General features: G+C 40.8%; 1 protein-coding gene across 1 annotated transcript in view; it reads right to left on the bottom strand.

Annotated features, from left to right (window-relative positions):
* Window positions 1-14,470: 14,470 nt before the first annotated feature.
* The window catches only part of fam110d (family with sequence similarity 110 member D), a 38,262-nt gene continuing 31,994 nt past the window's right edge, over window positions 14,471-20,738 (bottom strand). The window contains exon 2 of the mRNA XM_060900949.1: window positions 14,471-17,587. Coding sequence (XP_060756932.1) covers window positions 15,688-16,944 — 1,257 coding nt within the window. The 5' untranslated portion in view covers window positions 16,945-17,587 and the 3' untranslated portion in view covers window positions 14,471-15,687. The remainder of the gene's footprint in view (window positions 17,588-20,738) is intronic.

Genomic DNA, 20,738 nt, shown 5'->3' with positions numbered 1-20,738 from the left:
CAAGGATTGGTCTCCACTCCCACGAATAAACTCATCAGTAGCAGGATACTCATACGTCACCCTTGACGTGAGAATCCATCATCATCACACACCCCGTTAAAATGATCGGTTTTTCTGATGTAAAAAAAATGAGACCACAATAAATAATTTCAAAACTTTTCCCACCTTTAATGTGACCTATAACCTGTACAATTCAATTGAAAAACAAACAAATCTGTTCAGGGGAAAAAGCATAAAAAAATAAAAAGCATACAATAAGCTGGTTGCATAAGTGTGCACACCCTTAAACTAATAATTTGTTGAAGCACCTTTTGATTTAATTACAGCATTCAGTGTTTTTGGGTCGGAATCTATCAGCCTCCCACATCTGGACTTGGCAATATTTGCCTGCTCTTCCTTGCAAAAGCGCTCCAAATCTGTCAGATTGCAAGGGCAGCTCTTGTGCACAGCCCTCTTCAGGTCACCCCACAGATTTTCAGTTGGATTTAGGTCTGGGCTCTGGCTGGGCCGTTCCAAACTTTTTTGAGGTCACTGTCATGCTGAAAGATGAAATTCCTCTTCATCTTCAGCTTTCTAGTAGACTGACACCTGAAGGTTTGGGGCCAAAATTGACTGGTATTTAGAACTGTTCATAATTCCCTCCACCTTGACTAAAGCCCCTGTTCCAACTGAAGAAAAACAACCCCAAAACATGATGCTGCCACCACCATGCTTCACCGTGGGTATGGTGTTCTTTTGGTGATGTGCAGTGTTGTTTTTGCACCAAACATACCTTTTGGAATTGTGGCCAAAAAGTTCAACCTTGGTTTCATCAGACCATAACACATTTTGCCACATGCTATTGGGAGAGTTGATGTATTTTTTTGGAAAATTTAGCCGGACCTGGATGTTTTTCTTTGACCCTACCTCATAGTCCAGATATATAGAGAATACAGAAGATTGGTGTTACATGTAGTACACAACCAGTACTTGCCAGAAATTCCGGCAGCTCCTTCAGTGTCGCTGTAGGCCTCTTGGCAGCCTCCCTGACCAGTTTTTGTCTTGTCTTTTCATCAATTTTGGAGGGACGTCCAGTTCTTGGTAATGTCACTGTTGTCCCATATTTTCTCCACTTCTTGATGACTGTCTCACTGTGCTCCATGGTATATCTAATGCCGTGGAAATGTTTTTGTCCCCTTCTCCTGACTGATAACTTTCAACAATGAGATCCCTTTGATGCTTTGTAAGCTCTCTGCGAACCCTGGCTTTTGCTGGAGGAGGCAACTGAGTAAACGTCTGAACTTTATTTGGGGTTAATCAGAGTCATTTTAATTGATGGCAGGTGTGAACCCAAAAAGACTGAATGCTGTAATTAAATCAAAAGGCGCTTCAACAAAGTATTAGTTTAAGGGTGTGCACACTTACGCAACCAGCTTATTGTATGTTTTTTATTTTTTATGTTTTTCCCCAGCCCTGTGATGACCTGGCGACTTGTCCAGGGTGTACCCCGCCTTTCGCCCGTAGTCAGCTGGGATAGGCTCCAGCTTGCCTGCGATCCTGTAAAACAGGATAAAGCGGCTAGAGATAATGAGATAAGATGAGATGTTTTTCCCCCTAACAGATTTGTTTGTTTTTCAATTGAATTATACAGGTTATAGGTCACATTAGAGGTGGGAAAAGTTTTGAAATTATTTATCGTGGTCTCTCTTTTTTTTTTTTTTACATCAGAAAAGCCTATAATTTTAATGGGGTGTGTACACTTTTTATATCCACTGTATTTTCACAGAAAACTGTGTTTTGACTTCCGTATTGCCATTTCCATCGTCACCAAAAGACAGCAGTTGACTGTTGGAAAATGTTCACTTTTGAAAATGTCAGTTGAATTGTAATGAGCTCGATGAATACATTTGACTTATTACACATACACTATCAGTTTTCAAACACCCTGCATTAATATTTTTCATAAAACTTCCAAAAAATGGGTTGAAGTTCAGTACTAAAATACTAGAATTAGAGAATATCATAGAACTTTGTTTTAAGGAACACTTATTAGGGGTTAATTATGGCTTTGATCTTTGTTCAGTAAAGATTTAACTTAAGGCATAATTGGACATCTTTATTAGACATGTTATTGAATTTGAAATAATCATCTCATCATCAGGATCTGGGGACCCTGGAGCTGTAAGCCACTACATCTTAATGTTTCAAATGAACAACATAGTTAAATAGTCCATGTTCGCTCAACTTTCAGAGGCAGGGCTCTGGGGAAATTATTTAAATAGAAAATAGTGATTTAGGTTTATCAAAATGAATGCATCATAACATCACAGTGTGCAGCAACACTGAATTTTGTTCATGTTTATGTTTCAGATTACACTACCGTTCAAAAGTTTGGGGTCACCCAGACAGTTTTGTGTTTTCCATGAAAAGTCACACTTTTATTTACCACCATAAGTTGTAAAATGAATGGAAAATATAGTCAAGACATTTTTCTGGCCATTTTGAGCATTTAATCGACCCCACAAATGTGATGCTCCAGAAACTCAATCTGCTCAAAGGAAGGTCAGTTTTATAGCTTCTCTAAAGAGCTCAACTGTTTTCAGCTGTGCTAACATGATTGTACAAGGGTTTTCTAATCATCCATTAGCCTTCTGAGGCAATGAGCAAACACATTGTACCATTAGAACACTGGAGTGAGAGTTGCTGGAAATGGGCCTCTATACACCTATGTAGATATTGCACCAAAAACCAGACATTTGCAGCTAGAATAGTCATTTACCACATTAGCAATGTATAGAGTGGATTTCTGATTAGTTTAAAGTGATCTTCATTGAAAAGAACAGTGCTTTTCTTTCAAAAATAAGGAAATTTCAAAGTGACCCCAAACTTTTGAACGGTAGTGTATGTCAACCATATCACTAATAAATTGGATGTAATTAGAGGCAGATATTTAAACTGCTAGTTTGGCAAAAATTACATCATAAAATCCTGGGTTTTCTGTGTGTGTGATATGCTCAAATAGGTTGTAAAGTTCACCGATAAATAAAAAAAATTGTTTTGAAAAATAATTTTTTTGCATCTGAATTCTGTTCCAAAAATCACGAAAAGCTTGTCCGCCATTAGATCGCAGCGATTTATTGGTCAGCGGCGCTGCATGTGTGACGTCATGCGCAATTGCCTTCTTTTGTAAAGCTCTTGACACAACTTTATGACAACAAGGACGAAGAAGTGACTCAGAGTAAGCATGTTTTGGTTTGCTTTTCTATCAGTAATTGTCTTTATCTAATTATTATATTTGGCCACATAGAAACTACCTTAGAACGTTATTGATCTCACTAAGGATGACTAATAAATTCAAGCAACAGGCTAAACACAAGCTCAACACTTCCTGTGCGGTGGTGAGCTCTTTGGGACAGCGCTTCTGACTTCTGTTTCCAGACCGTAGGAACTGCTCCACGTCCCAGACGTCGCTGAAATGCTTCGATGTGAATCTGCCTCACAAATGTATCTTTTTCAAAATGTATGGAGCAGACACCAAACCGTCCTGTTGGTTTGAAGTTACCTCTCTTTGTCCAGATAAATGGAACCCATTCATTCTGTAAGTGTCCTGCCAACTTTGGGCTATAATGGATCGAAATTATGCTTTTTTTTTTTATCAGCTACACTTGAACAGCCTTGAACGACACACCTCTTCGGAGACATGCTTTGGTTTTCATTTTGTTTTGGAATAAAAAATTGTTAACAAGGCATTTTATCACCTAAAAAACATTTCCAAACTAAGAAGACTTATGTCAAAAAATGATCTGGAAAAACTTATACATGCCTTCATCTCTAGTAGGGTTGATTACTGCAATGGCCTTTTCACAGGCCTGCCAAAAAAGACCATCAAACGACTTCAGCTGATTCAAAATGCAGCGGCTAGGGTTCTCACACGAACAAAAAGAACAGAGCACATTACTCCAATTCTAAGGTCCCTTCACTGGCTTCCAGTAAGCTACAGAATTTACTTTAAAGCATTGCTGCTGGTGTACAAATCTCTAAATGGTACAGGGCCCAATTACCTCTCTGATATGTTGCAGCGGCCTAACCCAATCAGATCTACCAGATCGCAGCAGCAAAATTTACTGGTAAAACCTGTCGTTAAAACAAAGTGTGGTGAAGCAGCTTTTAGCTACTATGCAGTACAGCTATGGAACCAACTGCCAGAGGACATCAACAATGCTCCTGCTGTTGGCAGCTTCAAATCTAGACTAAAGACCAAGCTGTTCTCAGATGCTTTCTGCTAACTGATAAATATCATCATCTTTACATGTTTTAAACTTTACTTAACTTTTACAGTCTCTGCATGTTTTAAACTTTACTTAACTTTTACAGTCTCTGCATGTTTTAAACTTTACTTAACTTTTACAGTCTCTGCATGTTTTAAACTTTACTTAACTTTTACAGTCTCTGCATGTTTTAAACTTTACTTAACTTTTACAGTCTCTGCATGTTTTAAACTTAACTTTTATTCTATTTTATTCTGCTGTTTTTACTGAACTTTTACTTCATTTTATTATTTTATTTCTACTATTGTTTAATTCTTCTTATTTTTTTTCTCTCTTCTTCCCCATTTATTTTATGTAATTTTATTTTCTATTGTTTACTGTTTTGCTTTTACCTCTGTAAAGCACATTGAACTGCCACTGTGTATGAAATGCGCTATATAAATAAACTTGCCTTGCCTTGCCTTAAAAATGCGCTACGTTTTGCAAAGCAGACGAAGCCAGAAATGCCACGAACTTTCAAGCGTTGCGCATATGACATCACTTCCTTTGAATTAACAATAACTTACCAGGAACGCATTCAAGTAATGGTGGATTCAAAGAACCAAACTTTACCGGCTAAATAGAACATGTTCCCAGTCTTGTATCAAAATGCAAATTAGACAATTCCATTTCTTGTTAGCTACATAGATTTTTTAGTGCAAAACTAAAGAAGTAAACATCGGACACCAAACATGACTTGGCTGATCAGCTATGTTTGTAATTTGTCCTGAATGACACCTAATTGTCTTTATTGGTCTCATCCTTCTACATCCTTGAGAGCTTTTCAATGTGGCTGAACATCCAGGTATCACGTTGCCCTTCAAGTTACATCCCCCCCCCCAACTTCAAAGCAGTGGGAGTATCCTGATCTCAGACCCAAACCAGACTAAACGGTGGGATTTACCAACATGCTTTGCTCTCTTTGCTTTGTCTCAATTGTTCAGCATCTGCTAATGTCATTAGCACATTGAGTCTTTAGGCACATTGTTAGTACCTAAAGGCCATTAAAGAGGCTGCTAATCCCTGATCTTTGGGTTTGTCTTAACATGTTGAGGAATTAACATATCAGTGGGTTCAGTTTAGTTATTGATTTAGCCAAATATTAGAAATAATTTTCCAGTAAATTGGTGGATAAAGCACAGACTGGTCAAGTTTGGTTTCATAGTTTAGGGTTAACTAACCTTTGACATGCACCCACATGGCGTGGCTTTCATGTGTGTTGTCTTTGAACACACCCTAACCTTTTCTGTCTTCCTGAAGTCAAAGTATCGTTGAGAAGTTCTCAGAGCTCAGTCCTTCCCTTCCCCCGACCCGACCTTTGACCAAGAGCTCATGCATGAGAGAGTGAGAGGACAGAAAAGGTCCATACTGTGATTTATGGCCTTTTGGTGCCATCGGATCCCTGAGAGAGAGCGAGGAGAGGTGATTAGATCCATTTTCATTCTCAGGTAGTTTTGTGACACTCTGAAGCAGACCCATTTTGGTATCGGGTCACATTTCCAAAGTTAGTTGGTGAGTTCTTGATTACGACTTACTCCAGTGATCCAATACTTTCAAGCCACCCAGTTGAGTAAATCTAACTACTGTACTAGGTTTTGATTAATTAGATTCACCACTCTGTGTCTGATCTTATACCAACCAACCACTTCCTCTTCAATAATCGTTGTTCATAGTGTCAAACAATTATTCTGTCTCTGACAACATTTGATGGCTAATTAAACCCTAGTACTACTTAAACTATAATGCAGTAATAGTAACCAACATCACATTGACAATTAGTTTTCCTAATGTCAAAAAAGCTATAGCTTTACCAGTACCAAAGTACTGACACTGGAGACTCCGTCCATACACGTTAAATAAACATCTCCATGCAGAAATTGAGAATGCAGTAGGGCTCTAGTGCAAATTTGAGAGTGAGAGGGAATGACTTTTTATAGCTGCTTCTTCTTTTCCTCCTTCTCGTATGTCAGCTACACAGTTCAATTAAGCCAGAATTGACTGCTTTACTGCAGATTTGTTAGCTAGCTCAGGAGAGCTACCCGGGTGGACGTCGAGGACGTAGAGCAGTTCCCACCCAGCCTTTCATTCATTACATTACGTTTATGGCATTTGCTCTTATCTAGAGTGATGTACAACATACTCAGAGTAGCCCAGGGAGCAGTTGAGGGTTAGGTGCCTTGCTCAAGGGCACTTAAGCCATTCCTGCTGGTCCAGGGAATTGAACCAGCGACCTTTTGGTCCCTTTAGGCCATGGGTTCCCCATTCACACATATGGGTAATTTAGAGTAGCCTGTTAACCTAACTGTATGTCTTTGGACTGTGGGGGAAACCAGAGCATCCAGAGGAGAACATGCAAACTCCACACAGAAAGGGCTCCAAACCCAGAACCTTCTCGCTGTGAGTCAATAGAGCTAACCGCTGCACCACTGTGCTGCCCTATAGCTGCTATAATACGCATGGTAACAGTAACTAACTTGTTCATCAAACTTTCCACAATATTAAATCTATCTCATCTCATTATCTCTAGCCGCTTTATCCTTCTACAGGGTCGCAGGCAAGCTGGAGCCTATCCCAGCTGACTACGGGCGAAAGGCGGGGTACACCCTGGACAAGTCACCAGGTCATCGCAGGGCTGACACATAGACAGACAACCATTCACACTCACACCTACGGTCAATTTAGAGTCACCAGTTAACCTAACCTGCATGTCTTTGGACTGTGGGGGAAACCGGAGCACCAGGAGGAAACCCACGCGGACACGGGGAGAACATGCAAACTCCACACAGAAAGGCCCTCGCCGGCCCCGGGGCTCGAACCCAGGACCTTCTTGCTGTGAGACGACAGCGCTAACCACTACACCACCGTGCCGCCATTAAATCTATCTATAAATGGATAAAACACACAATGAGCTGTTCTTTAATAGGTAAATAATGGTAGTTATTGGAAACTTGAAGGGCAGCACGGTGGTGGAGTGGTTAGCATTGTTGCCTCACAACAAGAAGGTTCTGGGTTCAAGCCCAGTGGCTGACAATCATTATTTGTAATGCTAACTTTCAGCCTTGAAGACATCTGCCACCCCATGTATCCATAAGATTGTATAAGAAATAAAGGTTCAATGTGAATTCCTCTGGACGTTTTTTCTTTACATGAATGAAGCTATTTCTCAGACAATCTCAAAACAAACCTCTCTCACAGGTGGGCATCTGTGCTCGACTGTTTTGCTTCCTGCTCAAGTTCTACGGTTGTATGGAATCACCCTCCACCCCTGACACAAACACAATCCCAGTACTGTCCTCTAGTCCACTGCAGACTAAATTAAGACATCTCAGACGTGCATTCTGAGTCTAGCCCACAGAGCTCTGTCTTTCTCTTTTTGAATCTGTCTGGCCCTCCCTCTCCTTCACTCTGTCTCTCTATCACAACCTTTCTCTGAGCATATTTCTCTCTCCCTGTCTCTGTCTGAGTCATGCACATCTCTCTGTCAGGCCTGGATGGCATTGGCATGTTAAAGCTGCTGACGCAGAAGAATTAGGCCAGATTTGCCACACTCCACAAACCTGGCAGTGCCTGCGGTGCCCTCTCGCTGCCCACAGTCTCTCTGAGTCGCCAGGCCACAGTTTAGTCTATGCTTTGCCATTGGCGTATAATGCAGCTGCAAATAGCAGTGTCTTGTTCAAACCTGGGGCGTTTTCCGAAGTCACTGAGAATCTGAGCTTGCATTATTCCCTTTGATTAACACGCTGTTTCTCTTACTGTGCCAGAAATACACGCTCGTTGCAGCAACTAACTAAAGATAGTAACAGGATTCAGTGGTAGTGAGTTTACATATAATTAGCTTTTAATGTGGCCTGAGTATTGGACTGAATACTAAGAATATTCAAGGCATCCTTTTCACGATCCTTTCAGGGGAATTAATATGCAGGTGCAAAGTGGTCAAAGTGTGACAATTTTCACTGGAGTAGATTTGCTGCATTTGTTCAAAAAACAGCTGAAAATCTTACTGAACTACAGAAGAGGAACAGCACGAGCACAAATCAGACCAGACCAGACCAGACCAGAAGAACTAACTGTCAGATCCACAAGAACATCATCATCGCCAACAATGTTCTTTGCTGACTGGAAATCCAGAGCTGAGTCGTAGATCAGCAAACATTCCTGGGTATAAATTAAATTAACATTTCTACCATTGACCACATCCTACATCATTGAACATTAAGCAAGTATACAAAGTCCTTGTTGAAAGGAATTAAAGGAAATGATCACTGAAAACTAACCGAATTCTAGTCACCATATCAATTCGAGGACAGTGTTTCTGTAATGTTTTTATGTGTCTAAAGTGGAATAAAAAATAAGTCAATGTCCCTCACGCCAGAATCTGGTCTTCCCAGGCAGTTTCCTGTCCCAGTACTAACCAACTCTTTAAGGTGTTTGGGTGTGGTGCAGATCTCCGTTTCGATAGCCCTCAGCCTCTAGTCCGGGAGCCAAAGGCCCAAATTTGGCTGAACCTGGCTTCGTCGGTTAAAGTTTTTTTTTTTTTGCTGTTTGTTGTTGTCCAAGGTCTACTCATTAAGATAAGAGAGGGTGCCCGGTGATATCCCTTGGGCAATTCCGGATATTGGCCCTTTATTGTTGGATGTGCTGCAGTCATAGCCTAAATTCTGACATTTTGACATTCTTCACTTTATGTTCACCAAAGTCTATATATCATACTTATTTTTGTGTTTGTTAACATAATAGGATGAGTTTAAGGCCTGGGGGTGGGGTTCCAGCCATGGTTGGGGGTGTGGCCATGCAATTGGGGGCAGGGCTTATACCAAAAAGCCCTTTATTACTCTATTACTTTGGTTGTTAATGCGAGCCTTAAATTATTAGGCATACACTCCATTGTCATCCTTGTGTTTACTTCTGCAGGGGCATATGAGGGACACAATTAGCTAATTCAAGCCAACTTGTGTAGCTATCTTGCTAACTCTGTCAATCACACTGCCCCCAAAAGATCACAGCACGCATAAGCTAAGCAGAGAAACTATTTGACTGTAATCATGAAAGAGCAGTGACATGTACTCACTGCTCACCAGTGAACTAGACCCATAGTTTCACAACACTGGCTAGCACACCCAACTCTCACCTAGTAAATGCTAGTCACTGATTTTTTTAAGCTAATACATTAAGCTAATAGATTGCTTATTTTAACGATATTGACTGTTGAAATAGTAATGTCCCTGGTTCCCTAGTAAAATTCAGGGCATTGTCCCCGATTATCATCTCAAAAGTCTGTTAACCTTACCCTCACCCCCACTCCAAACCACACTGACTAGCACGACTTTTAAAACGTTGGGCAGTAAGGTTTCCTTAAGCTAATACATTAAGCTAATAGATTGCTTATTTTTACAATATTGACTGTTGAAATAGTAATATTCCTGGTTCCCTAGTAAAATTCAGGGCATTGTCCCCGATTCACCCCCACTCCAAACCACACTGCTCTTCCACTGACTAGCACGACTTTTAAAACGTTGGGGAGTAAGGTTTACTTAACATTCTCCTCTGTACTAGCTGGCATCCAGTACATAAGCATATTTTTACAGACACTAAGCAATGGCAAAGGGTTTAGAGGGTTTTTTTTTCTTCATCTGAACTCTTAGTTCTTTCCTTAAATAGTTTTTGTGTTTTGTGTGTGTGTTTGCATACTGTATGTAATTATTTTACATAATTATTGCTCATTAGTGTGTGTGCATGTGTATGTGTGTGCGTGTGCATGCATGCATGCACGTACATGCTTTATGTACTGTAGTTCTTGTATCAAAATTGTTAATTTTGCAAATTTATGAAAGGGTCAATTACACGTTTGACTAATTTGAATGACAGTAAAGCGTGAATACTGTACAGCCAATTTGGTTAATTGAAAATCAGTATCTTTTGCTATTCTTGTGTGTGTGTGCGCATGCTGTATATGCCATTTTGCATGCTTGATATATTGCATACTGTAGTTTTACATAGTGGATCGCTGGTGTGAGTGTATATGCATGCTGTATATAGTTCTATTGCATGCTGTATATAGTTCTTTTACATAGTGGATCACTGGTGTGAATGTATATGCATGCTGTATATATTTCTATTTCATGCTGTATATACAGTAGTTCTTTTACGTAGTGGATCACTGGTGTGAGTGTATGCATGCTGTATATAGTTCTATTGCATGCTGTAGTTCTTTTACATAGTGGATCACTGGTGTGAGTGTATACATGCTGTATATAGTTCGTTTACATAGTGGATCATTGGTGTGAGTGTATGCATGCTGTATATAGTTCTTTTACATAGTTATTGGTCATTAGTGTGTGTGTGTGCATGCTGTATATAGTTCTTTTGCATGCTGTATAGTTCTTACATAGATATTGATCATTATTTTGTATTAACTGTAGAGTTTATGTAATACTTGTATAAAAATCGCTAATTTGGAAAAGTTATGAAAGGGTTAATTAATCCACATTTGATGTATTTGAATGACAAATATAGAGAAAAATGTGAATACCTATCAGATACAGCCAACTTGGTGCATTTAATATCAGTATTTACACTGATATTATTTTTTTTGTATTTTCTTCCATTATTTGGGCATATAGGGCATTAAAGGGTTAATATATTAAATTGCCCAAGGGATATCACCGGGCACCCTCTTAAATCTTGAAGAGCTACCTCAAATCTATAAGATAAAGAAAAAAACTTTAACCAAAAATTCCGGGTCCGACCCCATGGCTCCCGGACTACTCTTGCCTATTGCTGGGTTTCACGTGATGTCACATCCGCCTCATTAGTTATTCAAAACTTTAGCTGGTGGTCTACCAAAGCTCAGTTGACAGAGCGTTTGTATGAAGAAGGTGTATTGCTTGCATGAAAAATGCCTTATGCTTGCGTTGTTTTAGGTTGTTCGAATTGATCAAACCATGAAAGTGATAAAAGTTTCTTCAGGGTTCCACATGAACTAATAAAAAAGGGTGAACGAACACAGGATTTCACAAAAAGACATCGAGAAAGGTGGCTTTTGAATCTCACGCTGAAATCGAAGGGAGCCGAGTCGAAGCATGCTCGAGTTTGCAGTGATCGCTTGATGAAAGGCTTGTATATCCTCTCAGCTATGTCCTTAGTGTTTTCCAAGGACTTTTCTTGCTATGTGTCATTGTTTTATGGTACTTTTTTTAGTCACAAAGCGCTAAAGTCCGCAGCTGTTTCTTTGTTTACTCCTCACTCCTCACAAAGTCCGTATGTATGAAGGTCGCGACAAAATTCTTCCCCAGCCATACAGTTACAATGCGCCGTGATCACTTCTCCGTCTTGTTTAACTAAGATCCAGGTCTTTAAAGGGGTTTCTGATGATCTTTGTGAATGATTTACCTGAGAGATAAGAGCCAACTCAAGTGAGAATCACGCCAACTGTCGTTTGTTTACATTTCAACTTGCAGCACTTCGTTGTAAAGATGCGAACGAAAAGCTTAAAAAAAAAAAAACATACTTACACGGCCAAAATCAATACAGGATTCATTCGGCAGTGACTTGATACCGAGGTCCTTTACCCAGCCACATACAAAAAAGTTGTAAGCCTCCATACTCTTCCACCTGTTTTGCGGTGTAGAAGGACGTCTGCAACACCAGATAGTTCGAGATGTTGGGGAACTCGACTGAAGAGTAGTTTTCGAGATCGTATGACAAATCCTTCTTTCCCAGACTGTATTCCATTGCACATAGTAATCTTCTGAATATATCTAAAGCGAGCAGTGGCTTCTAGATTACGAGCGTACTCTGATAAGTTATTGCTAGTTGTTTGCACTACGGCAGCTGTTTAGACCACCAGCTATTTCACTTCCGGTAAAACCGCTAAGAAAAGTCAAGTGACTGAAACCCAGCAATACAGCTGGGGTTACAGTGGGGGGGGCTAGTCCTCTGTTAGCCATGAGAGTTTGACTTCCCCACTCACATCTGTATTGCAGCATGCCTTGCCAGACAGTAGCAGGTACCATTTTTATGATAGTCTTTGGTATGACCCAACCGCAAGTAGAACTCACAATCTCGCGGTCAAGACATGCTAACCACTAAGCCAACTCGCCATCTCTAAAGTGGAATAAACATAGAGAAAATGCGTAATTTATAAGGAACCCTTTCGTTCAACCGGCACAGCCATCATGACGTCAGAGTTGCTTCCCGTGAGAGTGCGCATGTATCCTCACCAAGTGTTCTCCTTTTCCTGGTTCCCTTCGCTGCTCTAGTTATTTCGTCATCCATGTCTTTCACAAAACATTCTTCCATAAAATGCTTGCTGCATAACTTTGAAGTCTTGTTTGGAGTGAAGTGATCTCTCCCAACATTGTGCAACCACTGCTTCAGAAGTGACTTCTTCTCGGGAGCTAGTGAATAGCCATGCCATGACAATCCCGGCGGACAAGTTGACCGACCAGTACCGTTTATACAACCAAATGATGTGCAATACGGGATTATCCTCACAGAACACAGTTCACAGAGATAATACAACATTATGGTACTAAAAAAAAAAAAAAGAGTCTGCAATGAAAATAACTGCGTTAAATATGAGAAAAATCACAAGCAAAATCACCACAGTAGACCATGCTGTAAGCAAATGGTGGGGTCTTGCCTGGATCCGGCTTCAGCAATTTCTACGTCATCAATCCCGCAGCCTCATTTTGAATTTTCACAGTATCCTTATAGCGGTGTAGCTGAATATGGTGGTGTACATGTATTTTGACCGATGCCTTAACTTGCCTTAGCCACTTTTAAATGTGGAAATAATCAATATCCTTTCAGAATTACTACCTCATCTTAGTGCTACTTTGAATTACATGTTAAAGTGCTTAATTACAAGTAAATTCGTATTTTACGATTCATTTGCTTTAAGACTGAATCAAAACCAAAACACCTGCAATATGTAGAGAGAATTTTTGAGCTGTACGGTAGTTCATGCAGGATTGAACACGTTACACCAGAATGCTATTCAGTCCTCATTTCTGATTGATCAGAAGGTCCTGATTCATTTTCCATAACAGCAGCTCTGACAGTAGTGCTTGCTGTTATACTATTGTTTCTATAGTAACAGCTCATTCACAGGGATGGACACTTCACATAATTAATGGCCAATATTAAACAGATGGGAAAAAGAGAAACATGTAGTCATCGGTATGTTGAAGTTTTCTATAAGGAGATATTTATTTAACATTTATGTAAGGAGTCTCCAGTATCAGCACTTTGCACCAGTCAGAGTTAAAGCTGTAACTTTTAGAGAGACTGAAGGAACAACTGTTTGTTTATCGCTGCTATAATGTAAGTGATAACAGGAACTAACCAGTTTCAAGGACATTAAGGGTAAATATAAACTGATTAAAAGTATGACGCCCTTTTTTAATTTAAAAAAATGCAATCATTGTGGTTAAAGAGGAATGTGGGTAGTGGCTAGAGACTTTGCACTTATGCTGGTCTAGAATGGAGAAGTAAGGCGATTCTTTGCCTCCACTAGCATGGGTGGAGACCTTGGGCAAGTGCTAGCACACCTTGGCCTCCCTCGCCTGGTACTGTATGTACCGGTATGAGGTAGTGCATTGCTCAATCCACATCTGGATGGGTGTGCTGTCAAAAAAAAGCACTTCATGGAATCATAGGCTGATGCAAGAAAGAAAAACTGGTGGAAAAAAAAGCACAAAAAAACAGGACGTTGCACAGCAGTGTTTGACAGGATGGCTGTTATACCCACACACAGCGGATGGAAGAATGTAAAAAAAAGAGAGAAAGGAAAGAAAGAGGGGTGTAACTTGACCACCAAGACAAAACAGAGACCTTTTGGTTGTTTTGCTGCTTTTAAATGGACCCTGGTGTGTCTGACTCAAGTGCACTACATGCTATGATTTTCCAAACAATAGCAGGTACTTGAGACTTGGTGAAAAACTAGAAGCATGTTGGGAAGAGACAAGACACACTTGTGTAACCCAACCGCAACTTCTGTTTCAGCATTCAAAAACCAGCCGGCAGACAAAGGTTACTTTTTTTTTTAAAAACAGATTCAGGATCCTGCACAGTCGCCGGATTTACAGTTGGAATACATGTAATGTATCAGAACGTCTTGGTGCAATGTTTTCCTTGTGTTCATGATATAATTTTTGAAATAAAGAGGCAAAAGACAAACAAGCTTCATTAAAAATACAAATACAACTTTATTTTCATTGCCTGCATGAATTATAAACCTTTGTAAATATAGTCTAAACCTCTTCTTGACAGAAACAAAAACCAACTTGGTCTGTAAACATGCAAGACAGAGAGAGAGAGAGAGAGAGAGATCTGGAAACAGCTTGAGCACTTGGATTTATTTGGGTGTCATGCTGCAGGTGAAATGTCTGAATTTGTGTATTTCTACCCAGCCACCTCTGTCTAAATTTATTCTGTGACCCTGAAATTCCACAGCAGACCTCAGATTCATTTTTCATCAACATTTCTAAAAATGACCCCGACCCTCTGGCTGACGGGACGAACAGTTTCATTGTGATGAATCTGCTTCATTGGCCATGAGAAATCTGGTTCAGTATGGGGAGTGTGGTCATAAGGTCAGTCCTGTTACTGATGCTAATTTGTCAATTTAGCTAAAATAAGTGTCTGTGTATGACTTGTATTTGGAAATGACAGTTTCATTCGCTTTTAGTAAGACAACAAATGTGATTGTCATGGCGATTTCGAAATAATCAGGATTAAAATGACAAACAAATTTGACTTTAGTGAATCAAACTATTGTAGTTAACTGAGACTTAGTTTAATTGGGGATATTTCTTTGGCATAGGGTGTCGTCCAAGACCAAGGCTGTTTGCACAAACTAAAATAAGTGTCATCCCCCCTACACCAACCCCAACCAATTCAGTGCATTAGTGCATTAACATAGGTCTATTGTCTGTCTGTTCCAACACCTGCGTTTAATGGAGGAAAAACAACACAAACTAGAGGTATGCACGGTTCACTTCACACTCACACATTAGATCCCCAGTACAGGGAGAGCTTAGTGGTTTTCCATTTTTAATTATTCATCTATTGAGATGTACTTGAGCACACAGCGCCGTTGTTCTCCAACAGCAAAATGAACAGAACATACTACTATTGCTTATTTACAGAGAGAATGGGATCACTGCAAGGATGGGAAAACTGAGATCACCAAATTACAGACAGGAAAATGAAAAACAGTCTTTTTTTTTTTCCAGCTCCCTTCCCACTCAAATGTAAGAAAACGATGTGCCATTTATCATCCTGTAAAGTTCTCTCATACACAAATATTCCAAATGAAATAAATATAGTAGTTCTTCAAATATGTAACAGCCAATGCGGCACGTAGTCCAAGAGTCTTGAGGTTTGTCTTGTTTACTGGCTACACAGTTGACTCTTTGGGACCTTTGGGTCCTTCCCTCACTGCATTCTTACAGCCATAAAGCCACTTTATCACACGGGCATTCCTCTCGATGATGGACACAGCCGAGGGTACCTGCTCAGCCACTTCCTCCTGGAAGAGGCCCTCTCCTGAATGGCGAGAAAACTCACTTGGTTCAGAGCCACCTTCCAGTCCCCCAACACTCCTCAGAACCAGTGAGAGAGTGTCAACTGAGCTGGCACCTGCTGGGAAGTTCTCAGGCCCAAGCCGATCCACCAAGTCCCAGTCAAGACCACAGAAGTCAAAGAACCGCTCCTGTTCAGACAATGCCAGTGATGAGCAAAGTCGAAGGTCTGATTTAGAGCGCCGGAGTGGCATCACTGGCTTCCAAGGGTCCATATCATTCTCGTTCTCCATGCTATTTCTCAGGGAATTTGTCATTCTAAAGGAAATACAAGGTCCCTGGAAGCTGCTATTGCCATTGTTTGACTCAGTCCTGCTGGATCGCCTTGTCCCATTCCCACCATCTACTGTGTCCCGGTCAATAGACCATGACATGTGTGAGTCTCCATCCCGTGATGAAGATTTCTCCTCACTGATTGTCAGCTTATCATCATTTCTACTATTCTTCTCTCGCATAGAACCTTGGAAGAGCCGCCGCACAAAGCTGTAGCCTTTTGTCTCAGTGCTTGTACTTCCATCACCATTTCCCATTGGACCCTTACACTCTTTCTTCTGCCTATAGATGACCAGGGAGTCAGGCCGCAGCATGCGCTTCCCAATGCTCCGTCTCATCATGGGGGCACTGTGTGGTGCCACCAACGGGATGCCATTTGGGCTCCTTGGAGTTGGCAGAGGTGCTCTACTGGAATTGTTTTGGTTTTGCTTTTCTACATCAAGATACAGAGCTCTGAGGTTCTCCTTCCTGGAATTGTCGTCATTGTTGTTGCGGGGTGAGAGAGGGCATGGACTAAGTGGTGGGCGTCGAGACAGAACAGGTGTCATGGGTGTTGGTGCAGCAAAGTTGCGGCGTGATGGGGGTGGAGGGGTAGCACAAGGAACTAACACAGGTTCTTGCTTGGTGTTGATGACCTGCTGGCTCTTGACATATTTGGCCTTGTCTGCTTCTAACCTCTCCACAGCACTAACAGAGCGGCACCGATTTCCACTGTCTATCTGTCTGCGCAGGTAATCTGGGCCCTTGTTAAGAAGGCGCAGGGGCGATGGAGAGCCAACAGGTGTTAAGGGCTTCATCATTGACCTCCCCACTGGGAAGAAAGCATCCAAACAGAAGCCTCCAGTGCCAGTGTCCCTATGAGATGGTCACTTTTTTGATCACAAGCCAAGGGCTCAGGAGCAGGATAGTCGTGAGCAAGAATTTCTGTCCAGGGTTCCAACTGGCCACCAGAACTTCTAAATGTAAATATCCATGCTATGCAGATTTCAGCAGTTTTTTGCTTGAGTTAGTCTCTAGATTGGATACTTTTGGAACAAGAACAAATTGATCTATATGCAGTATTTATATAGCCACTCGATGGGAAGGGCAAGAGCAAATCCTTTTTCCTCTTTCCAACTGTAATCCCAAATGAGACGTTCCCCTTACCACAGAGAAGCAAAAATAGAAGTCCCAATATGCCTTTAAGTCCAAATATGTCTTTTCTTTCTTTACCCCTCCATCAGTCTTCTTGTTCAGAGTCTTACAACTTTCAGAGAGGTTACTTCTGAGAAGGTCATCAAGAGGAAGAAACACAATGCACTTGGCTGTTTGCTTTTTGATAGCTTTCTTGGCTCCTTTGGGTTGAGACTTTTGTCCTCCAGAGTCAGGCTTGCTGTGACTGGCACTGGAACATTTGAATGGATGAATGTGTTGCCTCTTTTCCTTTTAAACTAAGCTGGAACCCTGTGAAAACAAAAGGTGGAGAGATGGTGGTCAGATGGTGAATTTTTTTTGAGCAGGTTTGGCATGGAATCAGATCCCTATGTGCACTGGCAGACAGAGAGACATATCCAGACCATGCATTGAACCCAGAGCTTCACATCTTCTCGGAATGAACGATGCTCACAATTTAAACAATTCTTGAGCGGTTTACTCATATATAATGCTATGAGCTGGTCAGGATTTCACAGAGACTAGACTCATAAATCTAATTCACAACCACCGTGAGCATAATTACTGATGAGTCGAACATAATTACATATTTCTGTGAAAAAACATTCATCCTGAACTCCAGGCACAGAATTTATATAATGTACATCATGTTATATTTAGATCACAGACACACCAAGATAAATCTCAGCTTTATTAAAGGAAAAAAAACAACAACCAAACAGGTGCGTAGCATGTGTTTAGTTTCATATCTACTCTCATATCCAATCTTTCTCAAGTGGAATTATTCCAAATTCTTGGCCTGTCTGAGGAGGTGCCAATGTCAAACAGCATAATTCAAAGCATGACACCTCAAAGTGATGTTTTAGTGTATCCTCTTCTGTCATATGGCGAGCACAAGAACAAGAAAAAACCCATATATAGCTGGCAGGGCCGGAAATACCTAGCTGACCCTGGTAAAAGTAATGAGTGCGGAAACTTCCCAGCTCTGTTGTTTGAAGAGCTCGTAGTAAAACAATGTGTACACACTGCATAGTCAGCTTGGTCTTGACACTAAAATTCAGACCTGCTTTTGTTGGAAAATCTTCTTATCAGGGAAAATAATGCAGGAGAAACTCCCGTTATTAAAAACTGGGCCCTCATGCACTCGGTTTAGGGCTGTTTATCTTCCATATTGTACACCTTGCTCCAAAAAGTGAGTCCACCAAACCCTCATTCCCAAATCCTCCTCCACAGCCTCCTGCCATAAATCAGGCCAAAGTGAGGACTGTGTCATTCCCAGATGTCGGGGAGGTTGGGAAAGCAGCTATTGTTTGGGAAAGAATTCAGAACAGGTGTGGAACAAAAACAGGAGCCTGGATTAAGACGTGGGAGATGTTCAGAAGCAACCACAGGAGTTGAGCAGTAGAACATTTTATCACACACTCCTCTGATAATTTTTCCATTTCACTTTTTTTTAACACTATGAAAGGGTCTACAGTCTTTTTATTCTGTTCCATGTTTCTTATTTCACAACTGCAACATGGTTCTCGAACACATTTAACTCTTAAAGCTAGCAGAGAAAAAAAAAAGGTTAATTAAAGAATACATAGATTAGCGTGATGTCAATGATTTTCCCAGAGTAACATATTTAAGTGCTAGGACACATAAGCTGTTAATAATGTAGCAATGAGTCAATCCTCAAATACAACTTCTGCATTTACTAGACCTACAAGATAATTGCTTAAATATGTGACACTACTATGTTTGCCACAAGTACTACTGCTACTCAGGAAGCAGATCATGTAAGAAAAAAGGAGATAGGATTTGTAAATACTAGACAGTACTACTAAGTGAGCCATGTGTGATCTTTTCAAACTGAAACAAATGGACACATCAGTCGCTAACATACAGCTCTGAGTTAAAATTCAGAAATTCAGGCTAGTAGAAACTGGGTAAGTGATCAGATTTGCACCTTATTAGCTAGCGCCTGCTGATCTTTAATCATTATTAACACTTTAACACTAATGAGGCAAATTAAGGCTGTTCCCCTTTCCCTGTGATCTTGCCTCTGAGACCAAGACCATCTGGGAAATACCAGCAGGCCCTTTCCTTTACTCAGCCAGGTACTGGATCTCTTTCAGGGGCTTGTAATTAACCCCCACTGTTCCAGTTCCTTCTCATCTCTCTTGGCTTTCATGCCCATATTTCCATCCTTCCACCCAGAACCTGTAGAGAAGCTTGGACGCCTGCAGGGAAGTCTGGACAAGGCGCTACACATGTTTAAAAAGGAACCAGATGTTCAGTGTCACGCTGTACCAGGCTTGCAGACCAGTCTGGGGACCATCATACACATGGGAAACAAGATTTAGACCAAGGAGTGAGGGGCACAACAAGACACTTTACAAATCTTGAACAGTTTAGCAAACTACCAAGCACCCTACTTGATCACTGGCTTGCTTGGCGACTTAAATAAATATCATATGACGCGGTACGCGGTGGTCCGGACTACCGTTGTGGTCCGGACCACGCCGTTTTCAGGTGTGGTCCGGACCACCAAGTTCAGAAGACAAATAAAAAGTCTTACTGTGAAGTTGGTAAAATTATTTTTCACTTCCCTCGTGGCAGCTCCCGCTTTTTTACATGCGTTAGAACTGGTATCTTTTATTGCGCGTGTGTTTTACGCATGCATTTCTCTTCCGGTTTGAGAAAAAATAACAAATGATGTACGACTTTGTAAAAAAACTCGTATTAAATGACAAACACAGTATGATTTTGGTAAGTTTTTATTTATATCGTAATATAATACAGCATACGGTGAACCGGACCACAATCCAGGAAAAATAATTAATTAATGCCCTCGTTTTGTATGGAAAATACGGTGATCCGGACCACCGCGTACCGCGTCATATATATAAAACAAATCAATAAATAAAAATCAAACCAAGCGCTGTTATCTCAACATAATCAAAGTAGTCTCAATCTGAAACAAGGCAAGAATATGGTACCTTCTTGGTAAGGTTTATCTGACCAAATGAAGTTGTAGAACTGGTGAATGATGGTGTCTTCTCTGCTCCCTCAGAAACATTTGCCTCGTCCCACCCTTTGGCTTGGATTTTTATTCAGACACTATGAGAATGACCCATTACCACGATTAGATTAGCGATACACTAACCTCCCTGTAGTTTCCATTCCATACTCGTGATATTATAATGATCAGGTGATGCAATCAATTAAATCATGCTTTGCTAAGATGTTAATGGGTCACGTGAGCCATGCCAGTCCTGATTTGGAACAGGATCCAGGTCAAGCAAAGAAAACAACCCTTGAAACCCAGACGGTCCTGCATTATTAATAGGTCTATACAATAGACTCTTCTGGTCCTCAAGATAAGGGAGAAGCCAAGATGCTGTGCCTCATTAGGACAAAGTAAAAGAACCAAACATGATAATAAATGTCAGGCCAG

The sequence above is a fragment of the Neoarius graeffei genome, chromosome 19, assembly GCF_027579695.1.
Source record: "Neoarius graeffei isolate fNeoGra1 chromosome 19, fNeoGra1.pri, whole genome shotgun sequence".
Lineage (NCBI taxonomy): Eukaryota > Metazoa > Chordata > Actinopteri > Siluriformes > Ariidae > Neoarius > Neoarius graeffei.
Note: the sequence above shows the minus strand (reverse complement) of the source record. Positions and strands in the feature narration are given on the sequence as shown.